This window comes from Salmo salar, chromosome 17 (assembly GCF_965601325.2).
Source record: "Salmo salar chromosome 17, fSalSal1, whole genome shotgun sequence".
Taxonomy (NCBI): Eukaryota; Metazoa; Chordata; class Actinopteri; order Salmoniformes; family Salmonidae; genus Salmo; species Salmo salar.
The window spans coordinates 25572949-25600329 of NC_138307.1; the positions used below are offsets into that span (position 1 = coordinate 25572949).

General features: G+C 47.4%; 2 protein-coding genes across 5 annotated transcripts; one reads left to right on the forward strand and one right to left on the reverse strand.

Moving 5' to 3' along the window:
• Nucleotides 1-1245: 1245 nt before the first annotated feature.
• On the reverse strand, nucleotides 1246-6687 carry LOC106574755 (origin recognition complex, subunit 4). Of its 2 annotated transcripts, none has more exons than XM_082963682.1 (14): nucleotides 6570-6687; nucleotides 6073-6141; nucleotides 5663-5739; nucleotides 4781-4871; nucleotides 4601-4676; nucleotides 4428-4513; nucleotides 4298-4346; nucleotides 4047-4198; nucleotides 3539-3712; nucleotides 3316-3402; nucleotides 3037-3145; nucleotides 2817-2912; nucleotides 2664-2731; nucleotides 1246-1630 (listed from the first exon to the last, which is right to left on the reverse strand). In XM_082963682.1, the coding sequence occupies exons 2-14, from the start codon at nucleotides 6127-6129 to the stop codon at nucleotides 1448-1450; spliced, it is 1305 nt and encodes a 434-aa protein (XP_082819808.1). In that variant the 5' UTR covers nucleotides 6130-6141; nucleotides 6570-6687; the 3' UTR covers nucleotides 1246-1447. The 2 variants fall into 2 exon arrangements, with proteins under 2 accessions (XP_082819808.1, XP_014006271.1); XM_014150796.3 differs by lacking the exon at nucleotides 6570-6687 and adding an exon at nucleotides 6359-6464.
• An 843-nt stretch (nucleotides 6688-7530) lies between these two features.
• LOC106593260 (methyl-CpG-binding domain protein 5) lies at nucleotides 7531-27047 on the forward strand. 3 transcript variants are annotated; one of them, XM_082963684.1, is made up of 11 exons: nucleotides 7533-8219; nucleotides 10151-10338; nucleotides 10526-10651; nucleotides 10862-10964; nucleotides 11695-11875; nucleotides 12315-14810; nucleotides 17922-18172; nucleotides 18416-19762; nucleotides 20638-20711; nucleotides 22048-22123; nucleotides 24075-27047. In XM_082963684.1, the coding sequence occupies exons 3-11, from the start codon at nucleotides 10530-10532 to the stop codon at nucleotides 24144-24146; spliced, it is 4722 nt and encodes a 1573-aa protein (XP_082819810.1). In that variant the 5' UTR covers nucleotides 7533-8219; nucleotides 10151-10338; nucleotides 10526-10529; the 3' UTR covers nucleotides 24147-27047. The 3 variants fall into 3 exon arrangements, 2 of the variants coding, with proteins under 2 accessions (XP_082819810.1, XP_082819809.1); XM_082963683.1 differs by having other exon boundaries at nucleotides 10151-10651; XR_014381141.1 differs by lacking the exon at nucleotides 24075-27047 and having other exon boundaries at nucleotides 7531-8219; nucleotides 10151-10651; nucleotides 20038-20711; nucleotides 22048-22120.
• The last annotated feature ends 334 nt before the right edge of the window (nucleotides 27048-27381 follow it).

Below are 27381 nucleotides of genomic sequence, written 5' to 3' on the forward strand. Positions count from 1 at the left end.
AAAGATTCCATCTTTGACGAGGCCACATAAATGGAATAGGTACTAGCTAGCTTAATAGTTAATATTTGCGCGCTAGCTCTGCATATTCAGCTAGTGTGTGTGCGCGATTGACTGGATTAACCTCACATCAGTTACGTTCATTGAGTGCCTTTCAGACAGTAGATACGACCCCTCTGTTACCTTGCCAACTAAGGAACTGGCAGTGGATCAAACCATTGTGAGGCAAAGGGTGGGGGGGGGGGTCGCAATCTTTTGAAACTTAAAAACGCGCTATTAAGTGTCTATAATCAGCACAATTGCTTTCATTGCGTATTATTAATATTATTTAAATTACATAGTTATGTTTCAGTAATATATTGGGGGTGGACAAATCATATTTTTCCCAGGATGGGGGGGGGGGGGGGGGGGTCGTGTCCCCCCTGGGATTTCCGCCCCTGATTTGACCCATCTCTCATGGTTCAAATGTTTCAATTCTCTCAGGTCGTGCAGTTGTTAAAGTGTACGAACGCAGTGCGGCGGCTGGACCTCCTAAACAAGAACTTGTCGTATGTCCGAGACCAGCCCCTCACGCCTCATGGAGGGGGCAGTGCCTCCGCTGACCGGGCGTCCACTGGTTCTACAGAGGGATACCCGGTCATGTTTTTGAGGATTGTGGTCGACTGAGTGGTAGCTGCGGATGGAGAAACTACCACGTCATGTTCATTAGAACAGATACTGACTGTTGAATGACAGCCTTTCATCAGCCCAATACACACACACCTTATCTTTTAAGCTAGTCCTTCAGTGGTAGTGATGTCCGGGTGGATTCTACAGTTAACTAAAGTGTCCTGCTCCCTGACAGAGGGAAAGGTGCAGAAGGCTGTGCAGTACGGTGGTGGGGACACCGTCATCAATGACGAGATGCAGGTCTTCCAGACCCCAGAACCTGTAAAGGTGCTGCATCTCTCCTCTAGCATGTTACACATTTAATGCAAAACCTTAAACCGACACACTACTGTTCAGGAGTATTACAATTTCTTATTTTCTGAGTGACATTGACAATTATGCATTCATCTTTGCATTAATTTCAGATGCCTGGTTGTTAAATATAGTACAGAGAAAGTGTATGCTATTCCCCCTGACATAAAGCATAATGATTGCTCAATGCGAATAGTTTTGTACCCTGTAATGTCAGTTCCAAAACAGACCACTAGATGGCAGCATTTAGCATTGAATACTTTTAGGTTCCAAGAACTGGTACACTGATGACCAAAACAATTGCATGACTTTATTCAATAAGTACAGCCAAATATTTACATTTACACACAAGGAATGAACACATGGCAGAAACATTTGTCAGGTCATTCATTATCTGTCCCTGAGGACAGGGTCCAGGCCACAGTCCCATATCTTTCATTGTTTTTTTCAAAACTGCCCCACTGGACCCAATATAGAAGAATATGTACCTTTAACAAAAAGCAGACATGGCCCACTGTTTGACATCTGTGGGGCATTGTGGGTATTTCTGCAGGGCCTCCGTGATCTGGCTGTGGTCCAGCATAAGTTTCACCAGCTGGTACTCCTTCTGGATCTTTGCTGTGGAGCTGTCCATAGACTTAATCAGCTCCAACTGTTGCAGGTGTTCAAACGCCTGGAACAGAGTGTTGTTGGGTTGAGTATCAAATAATACAATAGCCACATGTATGCCAAGACTGTATGTATTACAATAAACTTTAGTCAGGGGTATTACAGAGAAGGAACAACCAACGGCATTATGCACTGAACAAAAATAAACGCAACATCCAACAATTTTACTAAGTTACAGTTCATGTAAGGAAATCAGGCAATTTAAATAAACAAATTAGGCCCTAATCTATGGATTTCACATGACTGGGCAGGGGCGCATCAATGGGTGGGCATAGGCCCAGCCAATCCAAATGAGTTTTTCCCCACAAAAGGGCTTTATTAGAGCCAGAAATAATCCTCTGTTTCATCAGCTATCCGGCTGGCTGGTCTCAGACGATCCCGCAGGTTAAGAAGCCGGATGTGGAGGTCCTGGGCTGGTGTGGTTACACATGGTCTGCGGTTGCGAGGCCGTACTGCAAAATTCTCAAAAATGCCGTTGGAGGTGGCTTATGGTAGAGAAATTAACATCCAATTCTCTGGCAACAGTTCTGGTGGACATTCCTGCAGGCAGCATGCCAATTGCACACTCCCTCAAAACTTGAGACATCTGTGGCATTGTGTTGTGACAAAACTGCACATTTTAGAGTGGCCTTTTATTGTCCTCAGCAGAAGGTGCACCTGTGTAACGATCAAGCTGTTTAATCAGCTTGTTGATCTGCCACACCTGTCAGGTGGATGGATTATCTTGGTAAAGGAGAAATGCTCACTAACAGGGATGTAAACACATCTGTACACAAAATAACAGAAATAAGCTTTATGTACGTATGGAACAGTTCTGGGATCTTTTATTTCAGCTCATGAAACATGGCCTGACAACACTTTACATTTTGCGTTTATATTTTTGTTCAGTATACATCAACATTCAGCACATATCCACTCTTCGTTGTGAAATAAACTTACCTTGAGAACGATCCACAAAAACATTATATGATCTTTATGAAATATACTATTGGAAGGGTCTGATGTCATTCTACTGAGACCATGTCATGCAGACCCACCTTTATGACGACTGGCTTGTCAAAGTTATGGATAGAATGGGATTTCCTCTGCAGGAATTTCTTGAACTCTGACAAAAATAAAATATATATTAACACAATCGTATGTCATTCCCAACAATTACACACCAGCTCTTACTAACTGTTGATCCTTACCATTGTGAACCATCTGGAAGTTAAACGGCTCTCCTTCATAGATGTCATTCAAGTGTTTCATGGCAATTATCAGGCACAGTTCAAGAATGGACAGGCCTGGAAAGATCAACAAAGCAAAATGCAGGCCAAATGATCAATGTTTTATCAAATGTTCATACATCCATCAAAGAAATCCTCTAATAATGACCTCTACCCCTAATGGCTTTAGGCTTTAAATTACCATGAAGAATGTTTGCTTTAGAGTCCACCATACAGACTCTACTGGCCTCCAGAAGATCAGTGGGCTTGATGGCAGGTTTAGATGCGCTCACACGGCTCAGAGCCAGCATCTGCAGAGAGGGGTCCACACACACAAAGCAACATTTAGAGGGTTTTTTTCTTCCACTCTTTGCTTTTATACTACAGATACAAACTCCTACCAGTAACAAGTGCTTTTATACTACAGATACAAACTCCTACCAGTAACAAGTGCTTTTATACTACAGATACAAACTCCTACCAGTAACAAGTGCAGGGAATGGAAGTCTTTGCTGGAGTTATAATGTCTTTGTAAGACGTCCACCACTAGTTGGTCTTCACATAGCGTCTGAAAGAAAGTCAGGAGGCATCGTGAGTAAGAAGAAAAATGCCTTTCAGATAAAGCCAACTACAGCACATCACAAATCTAGTACTGTTAAAAAAACATTTTTAAATAATAGTTTGCAGTCCTGGACTGGCCTCACCTTGATGCCGTCATTCCACTCGTCATGGAACTTGGTGTCGGGGAAGTCTTGTGGCAGGCTGAGCTGTGAGCGGACGTTGTCCAGGTACTGTATGAAGCTCAGGGAGCTGAGCAGGTGGATCTGTCTGTGGCTGAACCTGGACTTGACCCTCTTCTCTAGCAGCTCCAGGACATCCTGCAGCAAGCAGAGATGAAACCAGTTGTGATCACCAGAGAAGAGAATAAGGTAGAGTAAAGTCACAGGAGACTGCTGAGGGGAGGACGGCTCATAATGCCTGGAATGGAGTAAACAGAATGGTATCAAACACATACAAACCATGTGTTCGATACCATTCAATTTATTCTGTTCCAGCCATTACTTAGAGCCTGTCCTCCCCAATTAAAGAACCACCTGTGAGTAGAGTAGAATATAATTCGATTGAAACCTATCCTTTTGAAACTAAAACTAGTTAATCACTGGAGAGGTCTAAAAGCTAGATAGTACACAACTGAGGTAGAAGAGACCCTACCAGTCTGCAGGTGAGGCCGATCACAGCGATGGGAGCCTGGGCAGACTGGGAGACATCCAGGAGGTTGTAGAGCAGAGTCTGGTTCTTATGGTGGGCAAACAGGTCAAACTCATCCAGAATGAAGAGGACAGGCCGACTGCTGCTACGATCACCTGGGACAAAGACAACAGTACACTGTAGAGACATACTGTCAGCATAAAGAGGGCGGATTCTTCAAAATTATAGTGAGGGCAATGTGCAGAAATGATTACCTTTCTTTAACGCCTCAAGAAGGAAGGCCAGGTTTTCTGCAAAACTACCCTGAAAATAACAATAAAATAAAGAGCAAGCTATAAATTGCAAAGGGACAAAACATACAGCATAACTTCTGTAAACACTTACAAACACTTTGTCTCCAACAACATTCTCCAGATTGAGCTGGCGTGTGATTTCTTTGAGCGCTATTCTATCATCAGTCTGTAAAAGACCTAGAGAGACAGAGAAGAAGAGTTGGGGAGAGAATCAACAGACACAGAAACAAACATAAAAACAATCACAGACATCCTACTACCAACCATTCAGGTGGACAGGTAACACATTCTTATTGATATCCTTCACCTCCAGCAACTCTCTCAAGATACAGTTCAGGAGCTGTAGAAAACAGAAGAAAGTCAACATGCATGATGACAACAATAGGAGTTGGCTATACAGCACAAACAGATCTGGGACACAGCTATCCTTGTAGCATTCCATACCATTGTTTTCCCAGATCCCCTGGGTCCAACGATGAGTACAGAATTACTCTCTCCATGGACAGCTGTCCTCCTCAGCAGCTCCAGCAGGTGTCTGGAACATTAACACAAGGACCGTTACCCACAATGCCCCACTCTCTGCAGCTCAGCATACAACCTGGCCAATTGCCACGTTCAAAACAACTGGGAACTCTCCGACTTCAGTGCGTTCAAAACAACTGGGAACTCTCCGACTTCAGTGCGTTCAAAACAACTGGGAACTCTCCGACTTCAGTGCGTTCAAAACAACTGGGAACTCTCCGACTTCAGTGCGTTCAAAACAACTGGGAACTCTCCGACTTCAGTGCGTTCAAAACAACTGGGAACTCTCCGACTTCAGTGCGTTCAAAACAAATGGGAACTTGGGGAAAAAATTTGCTCCGACTGGGAAAAATCTATTTAAACGGTTATCCAACTCGGGAACTCAGGCCTCTTTCTAGAGCTCCGACCTCATATTTCTCAGAGTTCCCAGGTGTTTTGAACGCGGTCGGTGGCTACCAAGGTGTAACACGGTGTAACACAGCATAGACACACAGAAACAGACATGACAGGTGTAGGTGGGGCTGGAGCCAAATAATAAACAACAGCTGGGTCCTTGTGAAATTGAAAATCTGAACAGTTAAGCTTATTATGCTGAGACTTTCAGCCCCCAACAAAATGCACATTGCCATGACACATGACCTGTGGAGTACCCCTCATAAAACACACTTGTCATGTGTTATGGCAAATAGACCCAACTCATACCATTACCCTTACATTAATCAATCTGCTACAGTAGTCAGTGAGTGTCACATTTGTAAATGAATAAAACCTTAGTTAGCAGGTCAGCACCACCAAGGTACCCACTTGTGTTGTGATTCCATTCCCACTGGCTTTTCAGGAAGTCTCTGATGACAGAATCTCTCCCTCAATATCATCTGAACCTGAAAAAGAAATCCATACTAAAAAGGGTTATTATTAAGTATTTGAGAGTAATGTTGTCCATGGGACATCATATCTTATTGTGTTATCTGGGTAAGGTTTATTTGATTTTTTTAAACCTTTGTTTAACTAGGCAAGTCAGTTAAGAACAAATTCTTATTTACAATGACGGCCTAGGAACAGTGGGTTAACTGCCTTGTTCAGGGGCAGAATGACAGATTTTAACTTGTCAGCTCGGGGATTCGATCTAGCAAGGTCACCACAACCAACTAATGTATTGATCCTTTACGTTGCCTGCTCAATGGAAACATTCAATAAAACAAACGAATACAAACCATAGAAATACATTCGCCGACTGGCATGTGTGTTTCTTTCACTTTTCGTTTACTCATGGTGGCAACAGTCTAGAATGGACAAAACACAAGAGAGACTTGAGCTAAAGCTAACTACAGTAGCTAGCTAGCGAGCAAGCAACATGGCATGCAGTGCAAACGAAGCGATATATTTCTCTATTATAGGAACTAGCTGCTGACTCGCCTTATAAAAATAAAAGTCTAAGATGAAACATATGACTGAGTGATATTTACAAGTTCGGTGACGTTAATAATAATAATTCTTTACTTTTTTCCCGATGACAGTGGTCTAAGCGCGAAATTGTAATCTTTGCAAAGACATTTCTCACTTAACAATCACAACTCCAACCCACTTCCGGGTCACCTAATTATTGGACCTACAATAGGAGGCTATATCACTGCACAAAACAATCTACACACATTTAAATGAATAATTCCAGTATGTAAGATTCCCTGCATCTAATTAATATCAAATGTACTTAATCAAGGAGGGGATGTTCTCTTCCAACAGTGATTATCCCACCACCGCCACCAAGTTAGCACTTATGATGGGAATGTATTATGAATGGTCCGGACCTTTTGGTAGCCAGAAGTAGTAGTATGCTCACGGAAGCTTTACTTATTCTATGCCAGGTCAGACACATATGTGTTGAGCCTTTTATCAGTGGTGGAATAAGTACCCAATTGTCATACTAGAGTAAAAATGAAGATACCTTCATAGAAAATGACTCAAGTAAAAGTGAAAGTCACCCAGTAAAATACTACTTGAGTAAAAGTCTAAAAATATTTGTTTTTAAATATACTTAAGTATCCAAAGTGAAAGTATAAATAATTTCAAATAGCTTCTATTAGGTAATCCAAACGGCACAAGTGTTATTTTATTTTTTATTTACGGATAGCCAAGGGCATGCTACAACATTCAGACAGTTTACAAACGAAGCATTTGTGTTTAGTGAGTCAGCCGGATTGGGGGCAGTAGGGATGACCAGGGATGTTCTCTTGATAAGTGTGTGAATTTGACAATTTTCCTGTCGTGTTAAGCATTCAACATGTAACAAGTACTTTTGGGTGTCAGGGAAAATGTATGGCGTAAAAATTACATTATTTTCTTTAGGAATATAGTGGAGTAAAAGTTGTCAAAAATATCAATAGTATAGTACAGATACCCCCCAAAAAGTGTTTTACCTAAGTACTTTACACCACTGCCTTTTATTGAATCAGCAGAAGTGAAACGTGACAGATTTGTAATTTAATTTGAATTAATATCTGGATAGACACTTTTCTGTTGGGTTCCATAATTGTGTAACACCATGTGTTTCTTGATTTTGCTCTTTGCTCTTGTCCTGTCAGACACATCTCCCCCGCTGTGCTCTCGGAAAATACTAAATGGAATCCTTGGGACATCCCAATTCTGACGTCACCCCTTTAAAGTTACAATTTAAAAGGAAAAAGGCAAAGGCAAAAAAGGCAAAGTGCCAAGGCAAAAAAGGCAAAGAAAAAAGGCAAAAAAGGCAAAGAAAAAAGGAAAAGGCAAAAAAGGCAAAGGCAAAGGAAAAGGGAAAAGGCAAAGGCAAAAAAAGGCAATGAAAAATAGGCAAAGGCAAAAAAGGCAAGGTTTAGAGTAAGGACGTCCCAAGGATTCCGAATTGCGCTAACGCTGTGTTCTCCAGCTCTCTCCTCATCTCTCTGAGGCGCAGGAGCAGTAAAGCACTCCATCTTTATCCCAAGCGTAGGGAGAACCAGCCGAGACATTTGATGGGTAGGCTTTTTATTTTTATTTTTAAAGGGCCAGAAGGAAATTGGAGGGAGTTGAAATATACTATTTCAGCCACCATGGACTTTCAAGGAATCATTTGATACTCGGAAAGATGGAAAAACGTTTTTTTAGGCTATAAGATTGGAATCTCAAAAGCTCCTGTCTTTGCAAAGCAACCCTCTGCTCAGCTATTCTTTCACTGGCCTGTCTCTGCCTCGTCCCTAGCTGGAGACGTTTCACATAGGAAAATACGCTCAACGCTCCCCAGTTATGATAAAAACTTCGACATTTCAATTCTGGGTATACTTTTTTCGTACAGTGGAATATCGATAAAGGCATGTTAATGTTTTGGAGTTTGTGTTAGATTACACAGGTATGTTTATTTACAATTCCTTTTCGGTTAACGTTAGCTACTTATTAGCATTCTGCTAGTTAGCTAGCTTAGCTATGTTGGTTACCTAGCCTGCCATCGAAAGCTCATGTTTTGCTAGCTGTCTACTAGCTAACGTTAGATAGCTAGTTATTATCGATGGGCTAAATAAGGACCGCTAGTGGTTGTTTTTCTTAAAACAACCGTCTTATATTGACTTTGTAACGTTAGACCGAAGAGTTAGGTAACTGTTAGTGAGCTAATATCAGGTGACTAGATATCACCCACCAACCAGTAAACATGTTGATTCTTTGTAGCCAACGTTAGGTAGCTAGGTTAAGTAACGTTGGATATCAGCTGATATGCTAGTTTGGTAGCTAGCTATGTAGATAGTTCAGTTGGCAAGGTAGCCAACTATGTCACTATCTAGCTAACGTTAGCTAGCTAGGTAAAGTAACGTTGGATATCAGCTGATATGCTAGTTTAGTAGCTAGCTATGTAGGTAAGGTAGCCAACTATGTCACTATCTAGCTAACGTTAGCTAGATAAAAACTCTGTGTCCCCCAAAGCTAGCTAACGTTATCTGGGTAGCTAGCTAACTTGTAATAATTTATAGGAGCTAGACCTTTTTGATTCTGCAGACGAAAAGGAGTGCTCTATGTACAGTAACGTTATGCGATGTGATGCATTGATCGAGCCATTTCCACAAGCCATTTGATTTGGCATTTCAGATTTCTATGGTGCAATAGCTTGCCATCACAGATCGTGACAATTATTAACAATCGCCTAGTTTCGCAGCTGTACAGGTGTGTGTCTGTTTCTTCCTCATCTTCGTGTGGTTGTCAGTTTAATAAGAGTTAGTGAGCTACCTGCTGTCATTTCTCAAAATATATTGTGGAAATGCAGCACCTGACTCACAGAGAGCTGTGCAATACCATTATGCCTGCTGTCATAAGTGGGTCGTTGCTTTTCTGCAACCCAAAATGGGCCCAGTCTGATGTGTCAGCCCCATGACATTCCAGAGGTTCAGCCAGTAGATCTTTCACCAAATCAAATCCTCACACAGGAGATTTGTCATAGATGTATTAGCCCTGTAACACCTCCGTATTCATATTCAGTGTTTTTGGCATGACGATTTCCATAAAGACGATTAGGTATTCTTTGACAGTGAATTGGGGTTTTCCATAATCAACTATCATAAGTAGTAAGTAAGTAGCCTTGGCTTGTGCGAGTGGAGCAGCTCATCTCCTGTTTCTGTATTGTGAGGCAGCTTGATGTACAAGTACACCTCCTGGACAGGACGCTAGTCTATAGCAGGGCCTTACCCTCAATCAATCTCCTTAATACTGAGTGCCAAGCAGAGATGCATCGGGTCCCTATCATAGCTACATCATATAATACAGATCCTTCTCTCTTCCCATCTGCTTGTTGTGACCCTGGGCGCCTCTCCACCCGTCCGCCCATACCTTGACTCCAGATAGAACCTGATGCTAGTGTTGCCTCTTTAGCTCTCCCCCTCCCTCCATTCCTACACAGGGACAGTTATGAGTCAGCACACAAGGGCTTTGATTAGTAGCCTGTGACAGTACAGCACTGAGCCTTCTGACAGACAAGGCCAACGCATGGCCACACAACAATAGTAAGATCCTTGGTCTTTAGAAAATACATTTACACCCCCGGAGTGCCACTCCTATATCTTTGACAGAACTTGTCTGCAAGGAATTATTCAGTGGATCAAACTGATGTTAAATCTGCACCGTTAGATAATGGTGGGTAGGTCAGGTAGGTCTGAATTGGACATAACATGAATGTAGGCTACAACCACTGCACATACACAAACCTTTCAGTTTGTTGTTGCAGGTAGTTTTGTGTAAATGTCTATTGATGTCATACAACAATGTTTTCTAATACTTTTCTTTATTTTTCCCAATCAGGAACCATGGGAATCCCTCAAATAACCTGCCCCAGAAGGAATACCTAGCATGTCTTCATGAGCCGCTCCTGGTTCCAGCTGTTGCCCCAGTCTCTCTGAATCTGATTCAGTGTCTATGGCTCTGAATGACCGAGACAAATATGGAAATCTCGTTGGTGTTCAGTAGTAAAACTATGAAGGGTCTCAAAGGTTAGGATTCACAGTGAGCTTGCCTCACATCACACTGACCCCAGCCCATACTTCATCCAACTTTGAGAGTGAAATTGTAGTGCACTGCAATAAACTCCTCTTTATTGGAAGACAAAGATGCCATGTACTCTGAAGTCTCTGGTTGATGTGTGATATGCTCTAAGGTGTTGTGTACTAAACCAACTAGAACAATGAATGGAGGAAAGGACTGTAAGGGAGGGGTCTCAGAGGGGGTGGGGCATACAGCCCCTGTCCAGGTCCCTATTGGCTGGCATCGCAAGGTGGATCCAACTAATGGAGTCCTCTACATCAGGTAAGACCCATTGCAGTGCTCTGTTTTTTGTAATGATGCTGTTTGGTTTGTAACCTACAGTCTTGGTGGCTAGTATCATCTATCCAACCTGTGTGTTTCTTTCAGAGAGGTTGGGATAAAGCAACAGATACATTTCCTTATGAGACACTCATGTATATTGGACGATAAATGTTTTTGTTCTAAGCATTTGTTTTGGTTTGTAACCTCCAGTCCCAGTGGCTCGGTGCTGTCCTGTCTAGACCAGGTGAAGAGCTACCTGCTCACAGACGGGACCTGTAAGTGTGGCCTGGAGTGCCCACTCATCCTCCCAAAGGTACGTTAACTAACCATCTTGGTTGTCCTGTCTGTCTAAGCCTTTAGCTAACCTACATTGACTCTCTGAATGCGTAGCTGCCAAAGAAACACCACACAAAGCTTGAAGGGATACTTGGGGATTTTGTCAACAAGGCCCTTTATCTACTTCCCCAGAGTCAGCATGCTAGCAGAGTTAGCAATTGCGCTAGTAAGCAACTTCATTCAAACCGCACGCAGAGAAATAAAACTGGTATCCACAAGTTTATCAGACTCTGGGGAAGTATCAGGCCTCATTTCCATTATCCCGAAGTATCCCTTTTAAGGGTAGAGATGAAGGTTTACTCCTGAGTGATGCAATGAACAGTTTTGTTAAACCCAGGTATTCAATTAAACTGAGGTTGTTTCCCCTCATATAGCAGGTAATATAAAAAAAAAAAAACATCATATAGTAGGCTACATTTTCTGCTGCATACAGTCTTAATTTCTACTTTTTTTGTGTGTTGCGTTATATGGAAACAGAGACGGGCAGGGAACTGCGTTCATATTCAAGGCAGGGGCCAATATGTATTCATATGCAAATGTGATGTAGTCTTCTGGAGACGCAGGAGGCTTGGAGGAGGATATGACCTGACAAGTAGCGGACGTTCCATTTTCTACTGATGTTTACTTTATGTACTTCCTTGTGGATAAACGCCGCTCCTTTCACCAAGACCGGCCAGGTAACAGAGAGCTGACTCTCCTTTCCTCAGGTGTTTAACTTTGATCCGGGGGCTGCCGTTAAACAGAGGACGGCAGATGACGTGAGGGCAGATGAAGACGTCACCAAGCTGTGTATCCATAAGAGAAAGCTGCTGGCTGTGGCCACTCTACACAAAACTATGGCGCTACCACACCCTGCTCTGACTCTTACCAGTCCTGGTGGAGGTACAAGTAAGTATCCTAGTGACTGTGTATCACTACTGTTTTGGTTGTTTTCCAATGATACATTTCTCACAGATTTCAGACTGTTTCATGGGTGATATAGAACAAGGTCAGAAAAAAAGGTGGACCTTTTGAAATTGGCTTCACAGTGGCATTATACACTTTCAATGTTTTAAAGCTGGAATCCGTAATGGTGAAACTGCTACGTCTCTTTGCGGTATTACAAAAACAAAGATGATGCTTCAAACAACAAACACTGTTTATTTCACTTTGACATTGCATGAGCGATAAAAAATACTTGATTGTTCTTTCTCTCCACAGTGGTGGATCGCCTCTGTTCTGTTTCATCAACAAAAACAACAACAGATGTCCTAAGGCAAACAGTGGTGCTGTTTCCTCTATTGCAGATTTCAGCTTTAACACTAATTTCACTTATCTTCCCCCTCAGGTTCAACATCAATGGTCCCGTCACATTCCACGAATCCCCGAGCAATACGGAATAAATCTCACCAGTCACTGCTACCCAACTCTGTGGTTCCGAACTGCAAGAACCCTTTCAAAATGATGATGGCGGCTGCAGCAGGTCACCGGCACTTTCCCCAAGAGCTAGGAGGTCCACCCCAGCAGCTGGAGCTTTACCCTGGTTATCCCAACAGACAGCAGAGACTGAGCAGTGAGCCTGGGCCCAGGTCTTCGTACTGCTCTGGCTATGGTAGCATGCTGAGTCCAGGGGGCCCCGGCTCCCAGCTCTATGGGCCCAGGGACGGGTCACCACTCTCCCCTAGCCTCAGGTCTGATCCTCTGGGGAGCCCAGATGGGTTTAGAAACAACCCCTGTGGCTTCCCTGGAGCCACCAGCTCCAGCCCCATCCACGGGGCCAACAGAACGCCTCTCTCCCCACCAGGGATGCTCCTCCACGGTTCTCCGGCTGGGGCCCAGACGTCCTGCGCTATGGCAGGAAGGACTAGCACGCCCCTCTCCCCTACTGCCACTGCCAAAAGCCCAGTCATGATGAAGAAGCCTGTGTGTAACTTCCCCAGATCCCCCAGTATGGATATATCCATACGAGCACCGTTTCACCACAATACACAGCCCGGCGCCCCACACCCTGGCCCCCCGTCTGCCATACCTCCCTCCTGCACCCTCCAGAAAAAGCAGATGACCTCTGAAAAGGACCCGTTAGGCATCCTAGACCCCATCCCCAGCAAGCCTAGCATCAGTATCAGCCAGACCAACTCCAAAACAAACTCCAACTTCCAACCTAGTGTCCACTCCTCTCAGGTAGCAATGATGAATGTAAACATGAACAACCACCCTCCTCCCGCCATCGTCCCCTTGCCAAGCAACCTCCCTCTCCCCACTGTCAAACCCGGCCCAGTGGGCCACAGCCACGGAGGCCACATGCAGAGGACTCAACAGCAGACCTCCATAACCACCTCCATGTCCCCCTCTCCCGTCACATCCCCAGTCCACATGTCAGGCCCTGTCCTGGGCAGCAGGATGGAGGCCTCTCCCCAGCGCTCCCGCTCCTCGTCCACCTCCTCGGACCACGGGAGCTTTGCCATGCCCTCAGGCCCCAGTCAGGGTCCGTGTTGCGGGATGAAAGTTCCTCCTCGCTCCCCCCGGCCCACCATGCCCATTAACATGCCCTCCAGCCCCTCCTCTGCCAAGCCTGACTCACACCCACTCCACCAGTACAAAGACCTACCCAGTCATCTGCTGGTTGAGATCAGTAACCAGAACGCTATCAACACCCAGCACAACAACCCCGGCATGTACCCCCCTGCCACCTCCTCTGGTCCCTCCATCGCTGCTCCTCACCAGGCCCAGAACCAGAAGGGCCAGAACCACCCAGGTCTGTTAGGGATGCCTCTGAACCAGATCGTGAACCAGCAGAATGCTGCTTCCTTCCCCGCCAGCAGTCTACTGTCAGCAGCAGCCAAAGCACAGCTAGCAAATCAAAACAAACATGGTGACAACAGCAGTGAGACTGGCAGTAGAGGTGGAGGCCCAGGTAGGGTTGATGGTAATGGTGGTGGTAGTAGTGGAGTTGGGCATCCCAGCGGCCCTCTCAGTGGCATAGAGGGGCCCAGTAGCAGCACTTTAAACCCAATGCTTCCCCCTAACTCCACCATGCCCTCCATTGCGGAAGCAGCAGCAGGGGGCCAGAGCGGTCGGGCTGCCCTCCGGGACAAGCTCATGGCCCAGCAGAGAGACAGAGGAGACCCCCTGCTCCGTAAGCGCAAGCAGCAGCCGCCAGGCCCACCACCGCCCAACAACCCCCTCAACCACCACGACAGCATGGTCTTTAACATGCTCAACAAGCCTCCTAACATGGGTGGAGGTCCAGGTCCCAGGCTACCACCACCAAGCTCAGCTGAACAGCTGAGGAAAGTGGCCCGGCTTGGGGGCCTACCGACCAACACCTCCATGGCCCAGCTGCTTCAGTCCATGAGCAACCACAACAACCACCATAACCAGCACCAAGGCCCTGTAGGCCCCCCAGGACCTGGTCAGATGCACTACAGCGATGTGGCTGGGCTCATGCCTCCTGGAGCCTCCCAGCAGCAGAACCTACTGGCCCAACAGAGGATGCTAGGCCAAGGGGAGGGTCAAGGTATGTACTGCCGGAGTATGGACTCTGGAGGCCGTCATTCCCACAGCCCTCGGTTCCCAGGGTTGATGAACCAGATCCCGGCCAATTCGTTGGTGAACTGTGGCCCTTTGGGGCCTGGTGGACAAGTGGGCCTTGGCCCAGGGAACATGCCCCTGAGCCACCATCCTAACACTAACCCACCACCACTGTCCCACCCAAGTCAACATCCACATCAGCAGCAGCAGCAGCAGCACAGCCACCTTCACGCTGCGCTGGGACGGACTAGTATGTCAGGAATGACTCTCGGCAACAATGATGGGAGTTGTGGTCCAACCATCTCTGAGCCAGGTGAGCCACTGAGAGAAACACACACTTTGTTTGATGATCGTGCTTTGTTCTGTGATGGTGTGTGAGTTTGGTAAATCCACCTAGATGGCCTTTGAGTTGAACGACAGTCTTTAGTCTCTCAGAGAGTGTACGTTGAGAGGCTGGCCCTCGTGTTTGTATAATCATTCAGGCTTCTCTTTATTAGCATGCTAGTTGCAGTGCTCAGCTCAGTGGCAGAATAACATGAAAACAGATCTTTTTTCTACCTCCTTTTTAAGAAACGAGCTCTTGACCAGATATAGTGAAGAGCTGGTGTGAGCTGGCTGGTAGCTATAGTAACGCTGGCTTCTGAATGGAGGCCTGGGTGAAGCCTTTGGAGAAGGGTTGTATTCCTTCATTAGCCCTAGTATGTGTCTGCTCTGATATAGGCCTAACTGAATAGATCATTTTTTCCTTTGGCCCACTGTGTTGCACATGGCTGTAGTTGGCCTACTGTTGTGTGAACACTATAGCAGGAAACAATGCTAGAGACTATAAGATAGCCACTAGGTTTCCTGAGAAACATATGCCATATCTTTCATCTCTTTGTGGACTGCTAGCCCATCTCCCTAGATGGGTTCATTCCAATCAAGCTCTTCTCTTCCCCTACCTCATGCCCAGACAGCTCCCACCTCCCCAGCCACCACCATCCAAGCATCCAGCCCTGCCTCTGACCCCATCCCCCTGCCTAGGCCATTAAATCACATCCCTTCCTCAACCCCCAGTCTTCTCCCAGGCTGCAACCTCTGAAATAAGCCACGGCTCAGACAGCACCACCAATCACACCGTTCCCATAGCAACCTCCCCGGCAACCATCACCACTATATCGTAGTGCTGGAGAGGCTGAGGCAGAGGCTAGTGGGAGGCAGAGGCTAGTGGGAGGCAGAGGCTAGTGGGAGGCAGAGGCTAGTGGGAGGCAGAGGCTAGTGGGAGGCAGAGGCTAGTGGGAGGCAGAGGCTAGTGGGAGGCAGAGGCTAGTGGGAGGCAGAGGCTAGTGAGTGAGCTGGGGAGGCGTTAGGGAGGGGAGGGGACGATGATGAGTGGAGGCGAGGGAGAGGGGGAGAGGAGGAGCTCGACTAGTGAGAGGGGGAGAGGAGGAGCTCGACTAGTGAGAGGGGGAGAGGAGGAGCTCGACTAGTGAGAGGGGGAGAGGAGGAGCTCGACTAGTGAGAGGGGAGGCGAGTGGGGGGGAGGCTAGTGGGAGGGAGAGGCGAGGGAGAGGGGCGGCTAGTGGGGGGAGGAGAGGAGCTAGTGAGGGGAGGAGCTTGGGAGGCAGAGGGGAGGCGAGTGAGAGGGGAGGCGAGGCAGAGGCAAGGCTGAGGCTAGTGAGAGGAGGAGAGGAGCTAGACTGGGGAGAGGAGCTAGACTGAGGAGAGGAGCTAGACTGGGGAGAGGAGGAGAGGAGCTAGACTGGGGAGAGGAGGAGAGGAGCTAGACTGGGGAGAGGAGGAGAGGAGCTAGACTGGGGAGAGGAGGAGAGGAGCTAGACTGGGGAGAGGAGGAGAGGAGCTAGACTAGTGAGAGGAGGAGAGGAGCTAGACTGGGGAGAGGAGGAGAGGAGCTAGACTGGGGAGAGGAGCTAGACTGGGGAGAGGAGCTAGACTGGGGAGAGGAGCTAGACTGGGGAGAGGAGGAGAGGAGCTAGACTGGGGAGAGGAGCTAGACTGGGGAGAGGAGCTAGACTGGGGAGAGGAGGAGAGGAGCTAGACTGGGGAGAGGAGCTAGACTGGGGAGAGGAGGAGAGGAGCTAGACTGGGGAGAGGAGCTAGACTGGGGAGAGGAGCTAGACTGGGGAGAGGAGCTAGACTGGGGAGAGGAGCTAGACTGGGGAGAGGAGCTAGACTGGGGAGAGGAGCTGAGGAGCTAGACTGGGGAGAGGAGCTGAGGAGCTAGACTGGGGAGAGGAGCTAGACTGGGGAGAGGAGGAGAGGAGCTAGACGGGGGAGAGGAGGAGAGGCGCTAGACTGGGGAGAGGAGGAGAGGCGCTAGACTGGGGAGAGGAGCTAGACTGGGGAGAGGAGCTAGACTGGGGAGAGGAGGAGAGGAGCTAGACTGGGGAGGGGAGGAGCTAGACTAGTGGGAGGAGAGGAGGAGCTTGACTAGTGAGCAGAGGAGAGGAGCTAGTGAGCAGAGGAGAGGAGCTAGTGAGCAGAGGAGAGGAGCTAGTGAGCAGAGGAGAGGAGCTAGTGAGCAGAGGAGAGGAGCTAGTGAGCAGAGGAGAGGAGCTAGTGAGCAGAGGAGAGGAGCTAGTGAGCAGAGGAGAGGAGCTAGTGAGCAGAGGAGAGGAGCTAGTGAGCAGAGGAGAGGAGCTAGTGAGCAGAGGAGAGGAGCTAGTGAGGAGAGGAGCTAGTGAGCAGAGGAGAGGAGCTAGTGAGCAGAGGAGAGGAGCTAGTGAGCAGAGGAGAGGAGCTAGTGAGGAGAGGAGCTGGAGAGGAGGGGAGCTAGTAAGTGAGGAGGGGAGGGGAGCTAGTAAGTGAGGAGGGGAGGGGAGCTAGTAAGTGAGGAGGGGAGGGGAGCTAGTGAGGAGGGGAGGGAGCTAGTGAGGAGAGGAGGGGAGCTAGTGAGGAGAGGAGGGGAACTAGTGAGGAGAGGAGGGGAGCTAGTGAGCAGAGGAGAGGAGCTAGTGAGCAGAGGAGAGGAGCTAGTGAGGAGAGGAGCTGGAGAGGAGGGGAGCTAGTAAGTGAGGAGGGAGGGGAGCTAGTAAGTGAGGAGGGGAGGGGAGCTAGTAAGTGAGGAGGGGAGGGGAGCTAGTAAGTGAGGAGGGGAGGGGAGCTAGTGAGGAGAGGAGGGGAGCTAGTGAGGAGAGGAGGGGAACTAGTGAGGAGAGGAGGGGAGCTAGTGAGGAGAGGAGGGGAGCTAGTGAGGAGAGGAGAAAATAGACCTGTGAGGAGTGGAGCACAGTACTACAGCCTAAGCCATCGGGCTCTCCAGTTTATTCGTTCAATTACAAGAATTTCCATCTTCCCACTCTTCTTCCATCATTTTGTTCAGAATTGATTTACCCCTCTGACCTGTCTTCTCCAGGCAGTTAAGGTGTGGAATTTCCCTGATTTGAAAATAACAATGAACAGTACTATTCTTCCACCCCAACAGGAGACCCATCTAACCTAGTAAACTGCAGCATGGCCAGCCTCCAGCCCCACGTCATCAACAGCTCCAGCAGTGGTGGTGGTACCCAGGTGTTCCAGCAGCATCATGCCCAGCAGCAGCAGCTTCATCAGGGCATTCAGCGGGCCATGCAGGGCCTCCCTCCTGGCTACCAGGGCTCACAGCAACCTGGCTTCCCTGAAAACAACAACTCCTCCAACTCCCACCCTATGGCCTGCCTGTTCCAGAACTTCCAGGTTAGTCTGTCTATTTGAAGGCTGTGTTCAGTGACGTGAAACTCTCTGAACGTTGCAGATAGAAATAGAATGAATAGAGATTACAAGAATATCTGATTCACTCTTGACTACGGGTGGACGATCTACATGATACATTCCGTCCTCCTCAAAAGGCCCAGTAGTTGTGGGTTCTCTGACATGCTAGGAGTGATAATGACACCTTCTCCTTTTGTCTCAATGACCTTTGCGTCTGTGTTGTTTCAGGGGTGTTTGCCAGACAACAGCATTTCAGTCCCTCACTCACAGATGATCTCTCAGTCTGGGATGACATCACTTCCTGAGTCTCAGGGGATGGTGTCACACACCCAGTTTGGTGTCAGCCAACGGGAGATGCAGCAGACGCAGGGAGAGGGGCTTCCCCCAGGGATGCACGGCTCTGATAGGCTACCCAGCGGAGGGGTGGAGTCTGTAGACGCCATCTACAGGGCTGTGGTGGATGCTGCCAGTAAAGGACTGCATGTAGTCATCACCACCACGCATAGTGGCACTACCCAGTCCAGCCCTGTACCCTCACTCAGCACCATGACTGCCTTCACTAACTCCGTAGGGGAGCCGCTCAGCCTCAACCATAACCTCCCTCACAGCCATGCTGCAGTCAGCCATAGTGGCCACCGGGTAGCGCACCAGGAGGGGGAGCAGACACCGACCCTGAGCCAACAGCCCAGACCCAGGCAGGTCAGAGCAGGACGGCCCCGGAAGAACTCTGGTCAGGGGAAGAGTACTGTTAGCATCCCCGAGGGTCAGGGAGCTCTTCCAGAGGCCTCCCACCAGGACTACTTCAGATCCCCAGGCCATGGCACCCCCAGGGGGCAGTGGGAAGGCGAGACCGTGTACCCTGGAAGTCTGGACAGAGGTCACACGGCGTGGGGCGGTGAGGAGTTCCTAGAGTGCTCCACTCATGTCCGCAGCAGCCCCTGTATGGAGAGACCTGGGAGTCTAGCTCCTGCACCCCCCTGTCCAGCCGACAGCGCCCCCCACGAAGGTCACCACCACTCTCTCCCCGTCCCCTCAGACAAGGCCTTCCTGGAGGATGGATTCAACCGCTTCAACAACTGCAACCGGACGGCCGTGAACATCGTTAACTACAAAGAGAGGTTGGATCAGACTGTGGAGAGATGCGCCCATATGAACGGAGGTGGCGTCGGACCCCCCCAGGTCCAGTTCTCTCTAAGGGGGTACGGTGTGTCTGACCCCCTCGGCCCCCCCAGACAGGGGGACCTAACCGGGGACGACCAGTCTCCCAGCTCCTCCACCAGCCTGGAGGGTCCGTTGGTTAAAGAGTACGTGGGCCACTACAACGGTCACTTCAACGGAGGCTGTGTCCCCAGCCCGTCTGACACCAAGTCCCTGAGCAGCGAGGAGGACCTGAGGCAGCCGGACAGCCCCTCGTCAGAGATGCTCCACTATAGACCCAGGACGTTTAACATGGGGGATCTGGTCTGGGGACAGGGCTTTAAAGGGTTCCCATCCTGGCCTGGTAAACTGTCAGGGGAGGAGGTGGGCCACAACCATCACCACCATGGCAGCCTGCAGCTCAGAGAGGACAGCAAGGTGAGATGTCTTCGGAGAGAGGTGAAAGAAAAATGCACACCCACAAATCTAGTTCTTTCACTATTGACTTTACTTTTGTACCTTTTCAGATGAAAGTAACTGTCGGCGATCACTACTTCTGAGCTCTTTAGACATGCTACTGATGGTCATGTTGATGGGACCTAGTCTGGCTTTTGGTCCTGTTCTTAGACCCAACATAATGTCTGACATCTGTTATTACCCCAGGTGGAGCCAGAGAAGCTGAGAACACTGTCTGACATCTGTTATTACCCCAGGTGGAGCCAGAGAAGCTGAAAACACTGTCTGACATCTGTTATTACCCCAGGTGGAGCCAGAGAAGCTGAAAACACTGTCTGACATCTGTTATTACCCCAGGTGGAGCCAGAGAAGCTGAAAACACTGTCTGACATCTGTTATTACCCCAGGTGGAGCCAGAGAAGCTGAGAACACTGTCTGACATCTGTTATTACCCCAGGTGGAGCCAGAGAAGCTGAAAACACTGTCTGACATCTGTTATTACCCCAGGTGGAGCCAGAGAAGCTGAAAACACTGTCTGACATCTGTTATTACCCCAGGTGGAGCCAGAGAAGCTGAAAACACTGTCTGACATCTGTTATTACCCCAGGTGGAGCCAGAGAAGCTGAAAACACTGTCTGACATCTGTTATTACCCCAGGTGGAGCCAGAGAAGCTGAAAACACTGTCTGACATCTGTTATTACCCCAGGTGGAGCCAGAGAAGCTGAAAACACTGTCTGACATCTGTTATTACCCCAGGTGGAGCCAGAGAAGCTGAAAACACTGTCTGACATCTGTTATTACCCCAGGTGGAGCCAGAGAAGCTGAAAACACTGTCTGACATCTGTTATTACCCCAGGTGGAGCCAGAGAAGCTGAAAACACTAACACATGACCTAGAGGCCCTCGACAGAGCGACCAAGAGGAACAGAAAGTAAGTTATATTGCTGTAGGATGGATGGTACTGTACATGTTGTGATTATTTATATCAGTGTGTATGTGGAACCAGTTTCTCCTGTGTTTTAAAAAGATGAACGGATGTGTTTTATTTGCTCTATTTTAAGAGTGGAATTCCATTCTAGAATGTTGATGGGTCGGGTTAGTTCCATCCTGGCTGGCTAGTTCCATCCTGGCTGGCTGCTCTGTGTTGAGGAGAGGTTAATACTACTGAATCGCCTGTCTGTACTCTCTGTCTCACTCTGAGCCCTGGTCAAAAGTAATGCACTGAATAGGGTGTTTTTGGGACTGCCGCTTCCATGCTGCTGCCCTGGCTGGCTAGTCATTACCCCCTGATGCTGCCCTGGCTGGCTAGTCATTACCCCTGATGATGCCCTGGTGCTGCCCTGGCTGGCTAGTCATTACCCCCTGGATGCCCTGGCTGGCTAGTCTTTACCTCCTGATGCTGCCCTGGCTGGCTAGTCATTACCCGCTGATGCTGCCCTGGCTGGCTAGTCTTTACCCCCTGATGCTGCCCTGGCTGGCTAGTCTTTACCCCCTGATGCTGCCCTGGCTGGCTAGTCTTTACCTCCTGATGCTGCCCTGGCTGGCTAGTCATTACCCGCTGATGCTGCCCTGGCTGGCTAGTCTTTACCCCCTGATGCTGCCCTGGCTGGCTAGTCTTTACCCCCTGATGCTGCCCTGGCTGGCTAGTCTTTACCCCCTGATGCTGCCCTGGCTGGCTAGTCTTTACCCCCTGATGCTGCCCTGGCTGGCTAGTCTTTACCCCCTGATGCTGCCCTGGCTGGCTAGTCTTTACCCCCTGATGCTGCCCTGGCTGGCTAGTCTTTACCCCCTGATGCTGCCCTGGCTGGCTAGTCTTTACCCCCTGATGCTGCCCTGGCTGGCTAGTCATTACCCCCTGATGCTGCCCTGGCTGGCTAGTCTTTAGCCCCTGATGATGAAAAACCTCCTCCACTACACCTGTTCTCTCACACACACACACACACACACACACACACACACACACACCACACACAACACACACACACACACACACACACACACACACACACACACACACACACACACACAGCGCTTACCTCACCTTAGCTCTTCTCCCTCAATGTTCTGTAAAATGTACCTGGACCACAGTCAGTCTCATTGCTTTCAGCTCATGTTATAATTGCATACTTTATCCTTCCGTAGCAGGAGGCAGAGTTGAACAAATCTATTCATATTTTTGTCGAAAGCTAAAAAGAAAATGATTAGTGTTTAGTTGTTGACTTATTGATGTTTCTGAAACATGATTTTGTTTTCATTGTTCCCAACAGAGCTGGGAAGTTGAATAATCATTTAGAAGCTGCTATACATGAGGCCATGAGTGAGCTGGACAAGATGTCAGGGACTGTGAGTATACAAGTACCATCTAGAAAGATTACAACACCATGCTCTCCCAGATGGCCTCTCCTCTGTCTCCCTCCTTCTCTCTCCCTCTGCCCCTCTACCTCTCCCCTCCTTCTCTCTCCCTCTGCCCCTCTACCTCTCCCCTCCTCCTCTCTCCCTCTGCCCCTCTACCTCTCCCCTCCTTCTCTCTCCCTCTGCCCCTCTACCTCTCCCCTCCTTCTCTCTCCCTCTGCCCCTCTACCTCTCCCCTCCTCCTCTCTCCCTCTGCCCCTCTACCTCTCCCCTCCTCCTCTCTCCCTCTGCCCCTCTACCTCTCCCCTCCTTCTCTCTCCCTCTGCCCCTCTACCTCTCCCCTCCTTCTCTCTCCCTCTGCCCCTCTACCTCTCCCCTCCTCCTCTCTCCCTCTGCCCCTCTACCTCTCCCCTCCTTCTCTCTCCCTCTGCCCCTCTACCTCTCCCCTCCTCCTCTCTCCCTCTGCCCCTCTACCTCTCCCCTCCTTCTCTCTCCCTCTGCCCCTCTACCTCTCCCCTCCTTCTCTCTCCCCTCCTCCTCTCTCCCTCTGCCCCTCTACCTCTCCCCTCCTCCTCTCTCCCTCTGCCCCTCTACCTCTCCCCTCCTCCTCTCTCCCTCTGCCCCTCTACCTCTCCCCTCCTTCTCTCTCCCTCTGCCCCTCTACCTCTCCCCTCCTCCTCTCTCCCTCTGCCCCTCTACCTCTCCCCTCCTCCTCTCTCCCTCTGCCCCTCTACCTCTCCCCTCCTTCTCTCTCCCTCTGCCCCTCTACCTCTCCCCTCCTCCTCTCTCCCTCTGCCCCTCTACCTCTCCCCTCCTTCTCTCTCCCTCTGCCCCTCTACCTCTCCCCTCCTTCTCTCTCCCTCTGCCCCTCTACCTCTCCCCTCCGCCTCTCTCCCTCTGCCCCTCTACCTCTCCCCTCCTCCTCTCTCCCTCTGCCCCTCTACCTCTCCCCTCCTCCTCTCTCCCTCTGCCCCTCTACCTCTCCCCTCCTTCTCTCTCCCTCTGCCCCTCTACCTCTCCCCTCCTTCTCTCTCCCTCTGCCCCTCTACCTCTCCCCTCCTTCTCTCTCCCTCTGCCCCTCTACCTCTCCCCTCCTTCTCTCTCCCTCTGCCCCTCTACCTCTCCCCTCCTTCTCTCTCCCTCTGCCCCTCTACCTCTCCCCTCCTTCTCTCTCTAGACTGTCCCCCAGGCTAAGCTGAGCAGAGCTAAGACTACAGCCACTGTTGATCAAAGGGCTGTCTCTGTGTCAGCTGGGAGACACCACACACACACACACACACACACACACACACACACACACACACACACACACACACACACACACACACACACCCCCCCCCCCCCCAGTCAGAGGATTACATAAACAAGCTGCAACAACCCCTCAACCAGCACCACATTTCAATTTGAAAAGGATTCACTGTGCTGTTAATGCATCTTTCTGCCTTTCCTTTGAATTCAGACAGGCTAAATATGAAACCAGACACTGTGAGTGGAAAAGAGGACAGCTTAGTCAGATTAGGATGTCTATGGAGTTCTGTCTGAACTCAGGTGCTATTAAACACTGTAGAATGTACGCTACTAGCCGCACAAGCCAACAGAGACTGGGTTGTTTGGTTGGTATTAATACGTCTTCTATTGTCTTCTCTGTCCTCAGGTAAGGGTTAAATGTTAAGGTTAAAAGTTAGGGTTCGGGTTAAATGTTATTTAAATGTTAGGGTTACATTTAAGCAATAAGGCCCGAAGGGGTGTGGTATGTGGCCAGTATACCCCGGTTATAAACTGGTTACCAACGTAATTAGAGCAGTAAAAAGAAATGTCATACCCGTGGTATACGGTCTGATTATATCACGACTGTCGGCCAATCAGCATTCAGGGCTGGAACCACCCAGTTAAATTAGAGCCCTGGTTATGCATTAATGTATTATGTCTTCTCTGTCCTCAGGTTCATCAGATCCCTTCCAGAGACAGACAGGTGAAGCTGTCCAAGCCCAAGAGGAGAAAGATCTCCAGATAACATTGAATGTGTTTGGTCAGCTAATGACAGTCCAGTATCTAGCCAGTACCCAGCCTTGGAACAACGGTTCAGACCGCCCCGCCACGACCTTTGAACTCCAACCAGGTGCTACAATATGGATAGTAGTGGTACATTATCGTCCCACGACCTCCCTAGCTGACTGACATTGAAAGTACTGGAAAAGCCAAACAAAAATATGACAGTTTTGAATTTCAACTGTAAAAAACGACGGTTGTAATTTGTCTACAGCTAGCTGAATGAACTATTTTTTTCTAAAATAACATTTAAAAAAAAACTGATAAATAGAAGAAAAATACTACATTTTAAAGAAAATAGACAGTCCAAATATTTCTGATACATTTTCAATATGTATATAGGTAATACGGAAGATTTCATGAATATTAAGAAACGTATGTAAATATTGTACAATGGTAATGTACAACATACTTAATAATGCACATTTGAACTTGTATTGTACAAAGCAGCAGCAGCAGAAGAAGTGCACCAATGTCTTGGTTTTTATTCAATACATACACAGTCATTATGACTGTATGCAAGGGACAAATAAAGACAAGATACAGCCTAAAGCTTTTATATGGTTATGTTATAGACATGCTGTTTATTGTATTGAAAAGCAGGGTCTGTATTCAGAAAGCATTCGAGGAGTAGGAGTGCTGATCTAGGAGCAGTTGAACTTTTTATATTATAATGAATAAGATTTCATATACAGAGGGGGGCCTGCTACTAGAGTATCACTGGCAGTAGGATCAGCTGATCTTGGATCAGGTCCCCCCCTTGTCCACATCATCTTATTCATTAGGATCTAAAAAGGGCTAGACTGATCCTAGTTCAGCACTCCCAACTCTGAGACGCTTTATGAATACAGACCCAGGAGAAACAGGCATTACTTCAACACCACTAAGTGTTTGTTCATTTATGTGTTTTAAAAACAGAGTGAACTTTACCAGCTGAAAGGCTTTCTGTTTCTACGGTACCATAGAAAAAGGATGATTGGAATGAAGCATCCTTCTAATTCCAGGATCTCACCCTACTAAAACCACAGACTAAGTTGTCAAATACCAGTCAGCTGTTTTTGCGCAATTTAATTTTCTTTTTGATGTGACTTATTTTTCTTAATATCATTTTGAAATAGTGTCGTCATTTTATCACACAGCTATAGCTTTAGATCGCGTAACCAACCTTGAAAAGCATAGATGCAGTATATTATTATTATGACGTAAGAGTGGATTGTGAAAATAACACTAACTGCCTGAGGTAAAATGGTGGAAAAGAGTTCATCCTACAATTTAGGGGCCTTATGTGTAGTTTGTTATAAATTATTTATGTACAGTATTTCATATTTATTTGAAGCTTTACAATATTCTAGATGGCAATAATACAACCAAGAGTTAAAAACTCAAAGCCTTACGTGTTTCTTTTACACAGGAATAGCCTATATGCTGTATTCAGTTTAGCCATTAACCTGACTGTTTTCCAGTTTGATTTAAAACGTGTTCTTTTTGGATCCCTTGACGTTGTATACTACTGTGTTTTTCCCTTCTGCTAGCTATTTCTTCTGTAGTGTTTGTTACAGTAGATCATGTCGACATGTCCTGAAGAGGTCATCGACTGCCTCCTTCCAGAAAGTTTAAGTTGCGTATCTCCACAGTCTCTGGGGACCATGCTTGGGTCTGAAAAGGCTTCACTATATATTTAGACAGCATGCTGTCTTTAAAAGTTGATTCAGATTTAATTTTTTTTAACGACCTAAATGATTCATTAAAATCAGTGCAGATAGTACAATAATAGTTTAAAGGATAGAATAAACGTTTAAAATGGATAATATGCAGTATGTTATCTTAGTATGGAAAGAAGTGATAATTTGGCCCTTCAGGCTGAGCCCTGTCAGGGCTGTCGTAGAGTTGTTTACATTGGTGGAGAAATCACTACTGAATAGAATTTCAATAGAAGTTTGTTAATTGCAGACTGTCCACACACATACAACTGCTTCACTACGTTTTGTGCTGATGCGATTTGGATGCTTTTTATGGACCCATTGAAAACAGACTTATATTCACTACAGTTTATTGTGTGCAATACAAATAAGTTACATCATAAATCAACTTCAGAACGTCAATCTTTAAAATAAAAAAAAATGAAAAACAGTAACTGTTTATGTTACAAACTATGTCTAGATGGATCAACTGTAATTCACTCCAGACAGAAGTATTTCACTCTCCTTCTAGAAAAGTATTCATGCTTTTAATGAAGCTTTTCACAAATACCCTTGAGAGCAGTCAAGAGAACACGTGAACTATTTCGGGTAAAGTTCATTCTGCCCTTGTGCAATGACCTAGAGACCCAGTCAGTCTCATGTTCAAACCCCATGTTGTATAATGTCTTTTACCTTTTACCTTTCTGTTGTCGCTCAAATGGTCAGTGCAGCCCAATTTCTTCACACGTGTGTATTTTATTTTTGGAGCTATCTGTGTGTGTGTGTGTGCTGTTTTTCTTACCCTTGCTTGCTCTTTGAATCTTTATTTCTGTGTTATTAACATGTTGCTGTTGTCAGTGTTGGTTTTTCCACATGTAACTAAGTTTTCTCACGTGTGTGTGTGTGTGTGTGTGTGTGTGTGTGTGTTTGTGTGTACTTTACAAAAGTAGACTACTTTGTAAAGTATGTTGTGCACTTGATGTCATTTGTTGCATTGTGGGTGCTAGGACAAATAGTGTGAAGTCCCATATTTTCTCATTGTTTGGCGTTTTCTATTATTTCATGTAAGCAGCCGTTTTTTATTTTGTAAATATTGTAAACATTACAGGTCATAAAGTGATGTAACATTTGAACAATGTTGCACAGATGTTTAAGATATTAAAAACTGGTCACTCCTACTTGAATTATTTGGCATTTAAGTGCACCCTTCTTATTGAACTTTTATGTACTGATACACATGATACTGTTTTTAAAGTGCATGGACATCCAATCATCACATGCTATCAAAAGGAATTTAAATATATTGCAGTTAATTGCAGGTAGTATTTTTTTCCATTGATGGTCAATAGAATTTCACATTTGAAACGGATACATTTCCTTTAGGGTTAAGTACTGACCTCTAGCTGTTATTTCGAGGATAGAGCAGCGAGATGCTGGGCCCCAGCCCGAGGGGAGGAGGAGAAAGGAGGGGGAGGAGGAAGGGGAGTGGTACTGATGCTGATGCAGTGTGGAAGAGAAGAG

Excerpts from the sequence above, each read along its gene's own strand:
- LOC106593260 (XM_082963683.1), top strand. The coding sequence starts at position 10,530 with ATGAATGGAGGAAAGGACTGTAAGGGAGGGGTCTCAGAGGGGGTGGGG. Across the intron at positions 10,652-10,861 it reads AATGGAGTCCTCTACATCAG|TCCCAGTGGCTCGGTGCTGT; the intron begins GTAAGACCCATT and ends TGTAACCTCCAG. Across the intron at positions 22,124-24,074 it reads TGGACAAGATGTCAGGGACT|GTTCATCAGATCCCTTCCAG; the intron begins GTGAGTATACAA and ends CTCTGTCCTCAG.
- LOC106574755 (XM_082963682.1), bottom strand. The coding sequence starts at position 6,129 with ATGAGTAAACGAAAAGTGAAAGAAACACACATGCCAGTCGGCGAATGT. Across the intron at positions 4,677-4,780 it reads GGGGATCTGGGAAAACAATG|CTCCTGAACTGTATCTTGAG; the intron begins GTATGGAATGCT and ends TGTTTTCTACAG. Across the intron at positions 4,347-4,427 it reads TTGTTGGAGACAAAGTGTTT|GGTAGTTTTGCAGAAAACCT; the intron begins GTAAGTGTTTAC and ends TGTTATTTTCAG.